At 44.1% G+C, this 12,631-nt stretch overlaps 1 protein-coding gene across 1 annotated transcript; it reads left to right on the top strand.

Annotated features, from left to right (window-relative positions):
- The first annotated feature begins 5,776 nt into the window (after positions 1–5,776).
- SNTN (sentan, cilia apical structure protein) lies at positions 5,777–12,270 on the top strand. Its single transcript, XM_030570238.1, has 4 exons — positions 5,777–5,924; positions 7,222–7,256; positions 8,203–8,342; positions 12,008–12,270. The coding sequence occupies exons 1-4, from the start codon at positions 5,815–5,817 to the stop codon at positions 12,164–12,166; spliced, it is 444 nt and encodes a 147-aa protein (XP_030426098.1). The 5' UTR covers positions 5,777–5,814; the 3' UTR covers positions 12,167–12,270.
- The last annotated feature ends 361 nt before the right edge of the window (positions 12,271–12,631 follow it).

Here is a 12,631-nt window from a genome sequence, read left to right as displayed (position 1 = left end):
TTAAAAGGGTGTCCATTCTCCTGCTGAATAGCATTCATTGATGTCAGTGAGAATTTTCCACATGTGTAGATTCCCTTTGAAATTAACTAGCATGTGCTGATCGAACGCATGTTAAAAATTCAGAACAGATTAAGCTTCCAGCCAAGAGCAGATCCCCATAGCCGGGGCTCAGACTATACCTGATCAAAGCTCTGACTCCAGTTGTACTGTGCTTGATTCCAGGGGAAACCAGAAAGGCAGTGGATACAGACTTTAGTGCTTTGCTGCCACTGGGAGTGTAACAAGCTATGACTATGTACATATAGGTGCAATGGTCATCAGCTAAATTACATGTATGCAGACTAGGGACAGGCCTCTGGATTGTTTGGTCTAGTAACATAGGGCTCAACCACATGGGTGAAAGGCAAATCACCATTAGTGCTCGCAAAATTGGGTCCTGCGTCTTCCTTTTAGGCCAGGAAGCAGAACATGAGAAAATTCACAGATAATTTAGCAGATCTGATTCCATTCACCAAAGGGGAAGGGTAGATGTACACACTGGTGAAGGGATTAAAGACATATACTGGAGCTTTGGGATAAGTGGAGCAGTTTTTATATAATGGGTGCACTTAAAGATCTACTTCTAATGGTTTTCCAATTTTAAGGCTATGTAACGTATTTCAAAGTGTAGAGTAATAGAACCATTAAGTGTAGCTGCTCTAGTCAATATCACTTTCAGCTTCGCATGCTTTGGCTGCAATACTTTGGTCGCAAACCATGCAGGAGAATTTTGTTTTATCAAAACAGTTTCCACCAGAATTTTTTTTAATTCCATTTTAAAAAATCTGTTGATCAAATGTTTTTGGTAAGTGTATAAAAAGAATGCTATAGAAAGAGGGTTGCCAACTTTCTAATCACACAAAACCATACACCCTTGCCTCACCCCCTGCCCCACCCCTTCCCCGAGGCCCTGCCCCTGCTGCACCCCTTCTCTGAGGCCCTGCCCCCACTTACTGCATCCCACCTCCCTCTGTCGCTTGCTCTCCCCCACCCCCACTCACTCATTTTCACCAGGCTGGGGCAGAGAGTTGGGGTGCGGGAGGGAGTGAGGGCTCTGGCTGGGGGTGCGGACTCCAGGGTGGGGCCAGAAATGAGGGGTTCAGGGTGTGGGAGGGGGATCCGGGCTGGAGCAGGGGGTTGGCATGTGGGGGGGAGTTCCTACCCAATGAGAGCTGTGGAGCTGGCGCTCAGGGCGAGGGCAGCATGAGGGGGACCCCTGGTAATGCCTCTGCCTAGGGGACACGGACGTGTCACCGTTTCCAGGGAGCTGCACAAAGTCAGGTAGGGAGCCTGCCAGCCCCACGCCAACTGGACATTTAATGGCCTGGTCAGCAGTCAAACTGGTGTTTCGGTTGAAAACTGGACACCCTATCTAGAAAACTACACAAACTTCAGGAAGACTTGGACCTACATTAGAGACATCGACTTTGGCACCTATAAATAAGTATTTACAAGCATCAACCCAAGAGATGACCTAAGCAAAATAATGTTATATCCTTGTATTTATTTTAGTAGTGAAGGAAGGAAGATTATTTTAAATAGCCACAATTATTAAAATCAAACTACTCTTTACAATGATTCATTTTTAATCATTCACACTAATAGAATTCATTTGTTCATATGAGAATGAATGAGAATTTCCCCTTACCAAAAAACCTAATATATTTATTACCTTCTTGAGTGCAATTTAGCAACATTTCTGCTCCCATAACACTACACAACAATGGTTTAATTGAAGAGATGTCAGGGCTGGAAAGTCTGAAGGCATTAGGGAAAGAGTAACTGCCAAATCCATTATGCTTGTTTGGGCTTTATATTTTAGTGGTAGCTGTAATGGTATCTACTAAGCTGTTAGTCTTCACTCCTAACATACCCCCTCCCAAACCTGGGCATGCCCACGCATGTTTATGGGTACTGTTGAGTCCATCGCCATAGAACCCAGTAATCTCATGACACGGTACATATTGTATTAGAAATGTAAACCAACGTGAAGCTTTGGAATGCTTTAGTGTATAAAAAAGGAAACACCTTTGGGAGAATGCCAAGAAGAAACTTCATAGCCTGGTCTTTTGCAGCTGCAATTAATTTAAATGATTGTATGAATAATTTATGTAGTCACGTGTTTGTGCATCCATCATTGTGGGCATGTGAAATCTGCTAAAACTTGTCCAGTCGATAATAATGAATGATTTGCACATTCTAGCTAGAAATCAAGATAGATATGTAAAACAGAACAATGTGTATATGTACACAAATCTATTCTTACTTGCCGTATGGGTGTGTGTATATATATCTGGGTTTAAAGCCTGAGCAAAATACTACACGAACAGAAAGTTGCGTAATAGTGTGAAATCTGATCATTTAAAAAAGATGTGTGTGTTCTCTTCAATATTTAAGTTATATATATATATGTGCATGTGCAAATATGACAAGTAGATATCATGAAAAAACCTTTTCATGAAGCCATGCAGGTCAGGAAATGAGTAGCAAGAAGTGGTGCATATCAGAGTTGTGTTCTGGGGCTCTGTTGTTGCATATCTAGGGTGAAATTCACCTCCAGGCAGGGGCTAGCCTTTTATATCCCGCTTCAACTAGGATTGCCAGTTTTCGTTGGACGTATTCCTAGAGGTTTTGTCACATGACATAATCTTCAATTAAAGATTCATCTTTAATTCCTGAAGACTCCAGGACAATCCTGGAGGGTTGGCAACCCTAACTTCAACACTGTTTTGAAGTGTTGCATAGGAGGCCTTGTGCACAGGGGTGAATTTCACCCTTTGTGCTACTGTGTCAGTTACACCCTAAGACTCCTGTTCAAAAGGTGCACATGCTTATTGATACCTTCTACCCAGATAACATATCTCATATCTGTTTCAACTCATTTCTCACCCGACAAGAAAGTCACTGCTAGAGTTCAGATCATCCTGAGGATTGGGGAGCCAAGGTAATACACATGAGGGTCCTCGAGGGATGTATAGTCAAATCTACACATTACAAAAAGCTAGCATGCAGAGGGCTGCCTTTGCGCTCCAGACCTCTCAATACTTGTTGCAGCTGAGATCCGTGCATCAGGTTTCCCTTTTCCATCCACATTTTTTCCCTCGACCTAAGACCAAATGTTCTTAAATTCTTGCACATTAACTAAGCGGTAAAACATTTGATGCTTTGTTTTATGGTCCTGGAGATGAAAAAGCGAATTACCACTTCACCATGAGAAAGATTTTTTGTTTTTTTGTTGTTTTTTTAATTGATGGCAGATTACTAAACCCTAACTCTTGTTTAATTTTAGTGTGTTAATTGATGGGATAACGAGCATTGATTATATGTGTTTTGGCTGCGTCACTGCAATTATGGCTCTGTTTTATTCATGAGCCAATCCCGAAGAAGGCACTGGAGAGCTAAGACAACTTAAACCTTTCAAAAGAGGCTCAGAGTAATGACACTCTTAGATGGAAAATTAGGGGTTCTCTTTTCCCAGGCTTTTTAAGATAATTAAATTCCAAGAACAGAAAGGTGGTGAACATCCTTAGTCATTAGCCTTCAGTAATTTAGCTTCTATGAAATGAGGAAAACATTTTAATTCTCTAGGCCATCTGTTGCAGTCTCCTTTGAGTGTCCTGTTCCATAAAGTCTCACTCTGGGTAGTTTTGTCATTGGTATTGTATCTGTTAGCGGAAAAAGTGAGTTGGAAATTGTTGAAGCCATCCTATTCACTGTCCAGCCTTAGGGAGGAAAGGGACCAACAGGACTTCCAGGTATAAGCCTATAGGCTCATAGGTAAAGCAGACAGAGCCATGTGAAAAGCAATTTTCAGAGAACTTTGAGAAGAAATATGTAATGTGTGCCAGTGTATTTTCAAATATCAACAGTCCTGCTGAGACGCAACAGAGTTCAGAGGCATTCTCAGAGTGGGGATTGAGCTGTCCTGTGGCTCTGTGATTTTTTGGAAGTAGAGACCGTCTGCCACAGTTGAAATGATTATTCTTGGATGCTATTTTGCTGGAAGCCTGAGAAAAGACAGAACACCTCCTCCTACTACAGGGTGGAAAAAGTTATTAGAAAGGCCGCATGCTCTAGGGGACGACCACTGGCCTAGGAAGTGGTCTAATCCCGTGTATGACAATGATTTACTGTGTGCCCTTGGACAAATTACTTAACCTCCCCAGCCTTGTCCACACTAGGAAAATTATCCAGTGTCCATAAGAAGTGCAGCTGACTGGTGCCATGGCTTAGTTTCATTGTTTGGGAAATGGAGGTAACGAAAGAGGTTCTCTGACCTATTCTGTCTCCTGTGCACAAAAGGACAGAGTCCAGCCCTAGTTTCCCTGCTGGGGGGTACCCTCAGTGTGGGGGGAGACCCTAGTGGGCACAGAAGGAGAATTAACAGCATCTACTCCACTTGTCTCACAGCCCCTACCACGGGGGCATGACAGGAAATGGAGAGGAAGCATGGGTGGAACGTGCTGTTCAGGGGCGCATGCTTTCTTAGATACTGTTGTCAGCTGGTGCAAGTTGGATCAGCCACCAGAATGCTCTCACCTGCACTAGGCCAGAGAACCGAGACGTCAGAACTGGTGCCATGTTGGTCCTCCTGCTGTGTGCTGTGTTCAGGGTCTGCTGCAGGCAGCAGAGAATCACGCCCATGATTCCTGCTTACTTGTCTCGCAGGTGCTGTTAGCATTGACCAGGTAATGTTTGCCCAGCACCTTGAGAACACAAAGGACTGCATTCCCATGAATACTGTTACTTTAAAAGGCTAAACCAGTCAGGTGCCAATTTATTCTGGAGAACAAGAGGACTTCAGGAAGAAGTTTCAGTGGCACATGTGTGAGGAGGGAACACTCTGTGGTAAATCGATGCTGTCAAACCTGCACTTAGGATGTCAGGAGGCGCGTCAAGTAGATGGCAGGTGTGCTGACAACTGCCAAGTTCATTCCTTTTCATGCTAGCACAGTAACCATTGACATGGTGTCTGTCACGCAGGATAGCTCCAGAGAGCTTGTTGGTCAGTTAGTTTCAGATCACCTGGAAACTTTTTCCCAAAGAAGGAGGAGAGCTAAGAGTCTGATCATCCCTGGAGAGTGTGTGTGTGCTGATCCTTGGCATGACAAGCATCTACACACACATTTGCTGTAAGTGTTCTAAAGGCACCTGTACATTAGACCTGCTGCAGAAAAGTCTGTGGCCTTGTCTTGGCTAGGATTTAAAAGTGTGTTGTTACAAGGTGTTAGCTAACACCTGGTTAATCTCTAGTGTAGACAAAGCAGTATAGGTTAACTCATGCTAAGCTGGTCCAATTGAAGCCTGGCATTTAACACTTACAGCTTGTCTACACAGTGCTGTGGACTGATCTACGGGGGTTGTGAATTGCAGAGCGCGCTAACTCCCCCGGATACAGCCTGCTGGCGCAAACAAAAAGGCATCTAGTTCATACTGATGTAGTCAGTACTAAAAGAATGAATCAAAGGCCTTTAAAGTCCATGGGAAGATTCCCATGGTTCAGGCCCCAGTTGAATCCAGTTCATTTCCTCTTAGTCTTACATAAAATAAACAGCAACTTCTACCTTCCGATACCTCTCCATCCTCTCAACCAGGCTGCTCCAAACTGATTTATTTAGCTATCTCCGTGTTCAGCAAGTGGCATTTACATTATTGATAGGGCGTGCTGAAGCCAGGCTGTGCTCTCTTTCCCTTTCACAGCAGGGAGTTTGAATTCATCTGTTTGCAATTACTTGAGTTGCTTAGAGATCATAAACAACAAGGCTATTGTGAAGGATGTGTGGCTGCACTTCTAGCACTCAGAACTCAAAACTATATTCCGTGAATCAACTCGGTGCTGCTTCGACTCAAAAAACAACTTCAGCTACTGCAAACATGCCCAAACGGTAAGTGAAAGTTTTGTTCTTTACTCTTTAATAATCTGACATTTTGTCCTAAAATTCATTATGCAGACAGATTTGTCTGTATCCATCACAGGAGATGGATTCCACAGCATGATGGCTGGTCTATAATTAGTTTCCAGCACTTTAGCAAAAGTAATCACGCTTTAAATTTTAATAGAATGTAGGAAGAGCCCTTCTCACCAAAATGACTTCTGGTAAAAAATAAAAACCACATATGCTGCACTCCAGAAGTGGGAATGGTACAGAGTGGAAAATGCACAGACCTGCTGCATTTCTCCAGGGTGCACTCAAAACCAAGTTTGAACATTTACAATTCCTGTAGTACTTTCATGCTTTGAAAATGTCATTAAACAAATGATATTAAATGAGCATCCATCAGTTCTCAAGCAGGGGTATGTGCTTCCTTGAGGGCACACAGAGGTTTTCCAGGGGATACATCCAGGGCCGGCTCTAGGCACCAGCCCAGCAAGCAGGTGCTTGGGGTGGCCAATGGTGAGGAGCGGCACGTCCGGATCTTCGGCGGCAATTCAGCGGCGGGTCCCTCAGTCCCTGTCGGAGGGAAGGACCAGCCACTGAATTGCCGCTGAAGACCGAAGTGGCGGCAGTAGAGCTGATTGTGATTGCGGCTTTTTTTTTTTTTTGGCTGCTTGTAGGGGCAAAAACCCTGGAGCCGGCCCTGGATACATCAACTCATCTATATATTTATCTAGTTTTACAACAGGCTACCTAAAAAGCAATAGCGAACTCAGTACAAATTAAAATTTCGCACAGATAATGACTTCTCTATACTGTTCTAAATACTATCCACTGAAATATAAGTACAATATTTATATTCCAAATGATGTATTTTATAATTACGTGGTAAATAGGAGAATAAGCAATTTTTCAGTAGCAGTGAGCTGTGACACTTGTACTTTTATGTCTGATTTTGTAAGCAAGTCGTTTTTAAGTCAGGTGAAAGGGCTACAGTAGTCTGGAAAGGTTGAGAGCCACTGTGTTACAGTTAGTTCCACTTCTTTCATATTTCATACAATCTGTGGGCTGGAAGCTGAGCCTGAGCAGCAGAATAAGTCCATTGTTGTTGGATTATTTTGTGATAGTAGCTTGTAAAGAATATTGATCTTTCCACTGTGGAGGAAACTCATTCCTCTTTGAGGAGCCCTCTGGAATATTTCCGTGGAATGGAATAAAATTAATACAAATAAGTCGATTTGTTTATGAAGGAACTGGACACACAAGGCTCACCAGTATAACTACATTTCTTCCCTCTTGTGACTAGCACACCTATATCCAAGCAGCTGGCTTCTGTGAAAGGTAAGGCGACCTACTCCACGTGGTTTCTTAATACTTTCGGGTTCTGATTTTCAAGGCAAAAACATCAACAGCAGGAAATAATGGAAATTTAGCGGACACCCCCCAAATCCCACTGCTCAGGCCACAGCCAATGGCAAGTAGAATGGGAATTGCTGTGAGTGAGTCCTCTGCCCTTCGCTGCCGGGGCTTCTGCAGACAGCAGCTTTCCCTGGGGATGCCCCTTTTAGAGGGATTAACGTTTAAATCTACTGCATTTTTGAACTAACAGACCCAGTGAGCTAGACCCACAGCATTGGTTATACCTGGCTCACTTTTTGTTGGTGCCTTTGTTTTGTATTTATTCATGGCATGAACTCTTAGTGGTAGGGTGCGCTGAGTTACTGGCAGGGCCCAGCATATAGTGCACGTTGGTACCTCGCTTGTACTAAATTCTGGGCCAGATCCTCAGAGGTTTATTAATTGTAAGGGAGTTACACTGATTTACAGCAGCTGACACCAAGTCAGAGCTGGAGTCAGGCCTGCTGGTCAGAACCAGGAACCAAGGCCAAGAGTCAGAACCATAGTCAGAGTCCAAATATCGGAGCCCGGGGTTGAGACAGAGTTGGAGCCAGGAATCAGGGTCAGACCCAGACTACGTGGTGTCAGGGAAGGCGGGAGCAGTGCTGGGACAGGAGTGGAACAAGGCTGGGGCAGGGCAGGAGCAGAGCTTGGAGTAAGGCAAACACAGGACGGCAAAGACTTTACAGAGGTGTGCACTGAGCAGCCGCTGGGCGTAAGAGCAAGCCACCTGACTGCCTTGGCCAATCAGGTCACCCAGCTGTGGCTCAGCATCACTTGTGATTGGGCAGGCACTGCTGCAGGCCTCATTCCTGACACTGGAGCTGTTTCTAGTGCAATGTTTTCCACAATATTGCAAACCTTTGTATGCAACGTTTTCTTCCCGTAGCTCTAGGGAAAGGCTCAGACCTGGAGAAAGCATTTGCTACCGTAGCCTTGGTTTACAACAACTCTGCTGACCCCGAGGGCAAACTCAGCAAAGCTGAAACCAAAACCCTGCTGCAAACCCAGTTTATGAATTTCATACAGGTAAGAGCACGCAGAGCGGGTGTCCAGAGCCAAGCCTTGTGCTAGTTCACCTCTAGGACGGGTCAACACCTTTTGTCATTGCCACCCAAGACGTTCTCATTGTGCACTGTTCATGCAGTCGCAGCAGACTTTCTTGCATACTTGGAGGTATGAGACATGCATTGCACAGACTGAACTATCCAATTCCCAAACTCCTTTCAGTGCAAACCCTTTGCCCCATGTCTGCCTTTCACCTAATGACTAACCAAATTATTCCTCAGCCTGGGAAGGCATTTTGGAGGCTGCAGATACAACATACATATTGTTGCCTTGCAAATCCCCAGTGAGATTTTAATGACTATGTAAATAAATTCTTGATGGATTCCTTGTCTGTATTCCTAGCCACCTCCGTATGCAACACAGGTCAAGAATTTGAGAAACCACTGTTAATGTATCTGCCTGCATTTCCACAATTACAAGGGCTCATACAAAGACTGTATACTGTGTATTTGTGGTAGGAAGAAATGCACATGCGTTTAATGCTGAACCTGCCATTACATCATAAACACCTGACATGAGAATCAGACTTGGACCCCCAAGGCAGCTGAAGCCAGATAAATTGCAGAGGCATAAATGATGTCTCTAGCAGCCAGAGAGCTGAAAGCACCATGTTATCAGCACCTCTTTGTGAGAGTGTTAGTGACAGCTCCACAGGGGATCTTGTCATCCCAACCTTCCTAGCTCTGTCTGGAATATAAACACAGTATGAGACAAGGAAAGGAACGCATTGGAGTTTGAAATAAGGGAAGAATATATTATTTCATATGGGTTCTAAATACATAGGGCCTGATTCCATGATGAACACAACTTCCATTGAGTGCAGAAGAGAAGAGAGGCTGTTGGAGAGCCAGATACAGCTTCTTGATTCTCCATTTGGTGCCAGTACTGAGCACCATTTAGAGCAGCCAATAGGCTGCTATAACATGCACTACTTAGGAATTATCCATTCTTAGGAAACAAAGATTGGATTTTCCCCAGCACTCCTGGCCAGCAAAGTTAAGGACAAAAAAAAAAGGAATATTTTAAATATATTAGGAACAAAAGAATCCTAACAATGGTACTGGCAAATCCCTAGATAGAAATAGTAGAACTGTCAATAATGATGCAGAAGAGGCAGAAGCGTTCAGCAAATATTTCTATCTTGTATTTAGGAATAGGCAGGTTGATGTAGTCATATCCTATGATGATGATGAAATATTTTCAAATCTAACAGTAACTCAGGATTATGTTAAACAGCAGCTACTAAAGTCAGAAATGTTTAAATGAGCAGATCCAGTTAATTTGCATCGCAGAGTTTTAAAAGAGCTGGCCACAGAGCTCTTTGGACTGTTAATGTGAATTTTTCAATGGACAATGGGAGCGTTCTAGAGGACCAGAAGAAAGCAAATGTGCCAATAGTTAAAGAGGTTAAAAAGGCTTGTCAGTCTGACATCAGTCCTGGCCAAAATGATGAAAAGGCTGATACAGGACTTGATTAATAAAGAATTAAAGGAGAATAATATAATGAATGCCAATCAACACAGGTTTATGAAAAATAGATCATATCAAACTAGATACATTTTTTAGATGAGATTACAAGTTTGGCTGATAAAAGTAATAGCTTTGATGTAATATACAGTAAAAGCTTTGGTATCTGGCATGTTGGGAGAATGAGGGGTGCTGGCAAGTAAAAATCTCTGGTTAACTAAGAGGGAGGGAGTTTGGGTGCAGGAGGGGGCTCAGGGTTAGTGCATGGGAGGGAGTGTGGGGCATGAGCTCTGGGAGGGAGTCTGGGTGTGGGAGGGGGCTCAGGGCTCAAGGTTAGTGTGTGGGAGGGAGTGTGGGGCATGAGCTCTGGGAGGGAGTCTGGGTGTGGGAGGAGGCTCAGGGTTAGTGCATGGAAGGGACTGTGGGGCATGAGCTCTGGGAGGGAGTCGGGGTGTGGAAGGGGGCTCGGGGCAGGGAGTTGGGGCATGGAAGGGGGTGCGGGGCTCAGAGCAGAGAGCTGAGGTGCAAGAAAGGTTTCAGGGTGCCAGATCCAGGTGGCGCTCACCTCAGCTGGCTCCCCACAAATGGCTACATGTCTCTGCTGATCGTAGGTGGAGGTGCGACAGGCAGCTGTGTGTGCTGTCTCCTCCCAGAGGCACCGTCCCTGGCCAATGGGAGCTGCAGAGCTGGCACTGGGGGGCAGGGGCAGCGCGCAGAGCCACCTAGCCGTGCCTCCACCCAGGAGCAGCAGGGACATGTCACCACTTGGGGGGAGCCACCTGAGGTGAGCGCCCCCCAGATCTGGCACTCTGAAACCCCTCCTGCACCGCAAGCCTGTGCCCCAAGCCCTGCAACCCCTTCCATGCCCCAACCCCTGCCCCAAGCCCCCTCCCACACCCAAACTCCCTCCCAGAGCCTGTGCCCCACACCTCACCCCAGCCCCTCATGGCCATTCCTCTGCCTAGGAGCAGCAGGGACATATCGCCACTTCAGGGGAGCCACGTGGAGCCAGGTAGGGAGGCTGCTGGCCCTGCACCAACCAGATTATAAACCAATATTTCAATGAAGATCAGAAATGCCAGTTTATAGAACTTTCTGGTCGGTAAAGTGCCAGATAACACAACTTTTACCATACTTAGTTTTCTGTAAGGCATTTGAGTTAGTGCCACTCAACATTTTGATTAATAAATTAGAATAATACAAAATCAACCTGGGACACATTAAACGTCTTGAAAACAGGCTAACTGATATGCCTCAACATTTAATTGTAATGGGGGAATAACTGAGGGGGGTCTAGTTCAAATAGAGTCCCACGGAGATCAGGAAAGACTGGTGGAGCGCCATCTATTTAGCTTATCAAAGAAAAAGGTTACGGTGTGAATTGATCGCAGTTTATAAGTACCTTTACGGAGAACAGAAATTTGACAATACAAGCCTGTCCATCTGGCAGACAAAGGTATAAGAAGATCCAGTGGTTGGTTGTTGAAGCTAGACAAATTTAGACTAGAAATAAGGTGCAAATTATTAACAACGAGGGTAAATAACCCCTGGACAACTTCCCAAGTTTTGTAGTGGATTCTGCATCAGTGGAAATTTTAAAATCAAGATTGGCTGTCTTTCTAAAAGACCTGCTGTAGTGTGTACAGGAATTAATTAAGGAAGGTTCTGTGGCCTGTGTTACCCTGGAGGTCAGACTAGATGTTCACAATGGTCCCTTCTGGCGTTATAATGTATTAATTTCCTGTGAGACAATCAGAAATTTCAGTGACAGGTATAGTTATAAGAACCTGGAGGGATGGATGGACCCCAGATAGCCTGACTCTCCATGGTGTGCTCCATCTCATCTCAGTTATTATGTGCTCATGAATGATAAACAAGTTTAAATCAGTTGCTTTATGATCTGAAAATGACCATGCTAACAACTGCCCAAGAAGTGGATGGGGGAGGCCTTCTTTAAAAGGTTGTCTATTGAAACTGACACGAACCACCCAACTCTGTGCTTAATTAGGGCCAGATCCTCAACATAAGGATGTTTCTATGATGAGTCATACCAGCAGGAAAATATATCAACATTTACATCACAAGTACTTTGCTATTTTTGAGAAGATGTTAGAAAAAGGAATTTTGTGTTAAAACTTTTTTATTAAAATTCTCCACAGGGCCAAGAAAGCAAACCAAAATACCAGGAAATCATTTCTGCCCTTGACGAGGACAAAGATAACAAAATTGATTTTGAAGATTTCATGATCTTGCTCCTCAGCCTCGCTCTGATGTCAGACCTCCTGCAGGAGATCAGAAATCTCAGAACCACGAAGTGAGCCGTCCTCCCCGCAGAGACTGAAAGGAAGAACTATGTACATAAGGGAAGGAGCAGCCAGAAGTGGGAACACAGGAATAAATGGCAAATATTTGGATGCACTAATACCTATATATTTTTCAGATTTGGGGAAACAACCCATTTTCAATTTTTTTGTTTAAAAAATGAAAAATTTCCTTGAGAATTTCCCCCAACATCTTTTAATTACTTTAAAAAAAATTCATGGAAAACATAATTTTCCAACTATCTCTACAACTTACACATGGTAGAACCTTCCACTCCTAAAAGCCTAGAACGAATTTCCATTTGATCATTTATGTAATAATAATAATAATGACTAAAATCTTAGCACTTATACATAGCACCTTCCATCAAAGGGCTTGGAATTAATGGACCTGCACTATCCACTCAAAAAAGAGATCTTGGTGTCATTGTGGATAGTTCCCTGAAAACATCCACTCACCGT

The sequence above is a fragment of the Gopherus evgoodei genome, chromosome 7 (genome assembly GCF_007399415.2).
Source record: "Gopherus evgoodei ecotype Sinaloan lineage chromosome 7, rGopEvg1_v1.p, whole genome shotgun sequence".
NCBI lineage: Eukaryota > Metazoa > Chordata > Testudines > Testudinidae > Gopherus > Gopherus evgoodei.
The sequence above is the reverse complement of the archived record's forward strand: the minus strand, read 5'-3'. Positions and strand labels throughout refer to the sequence as shown.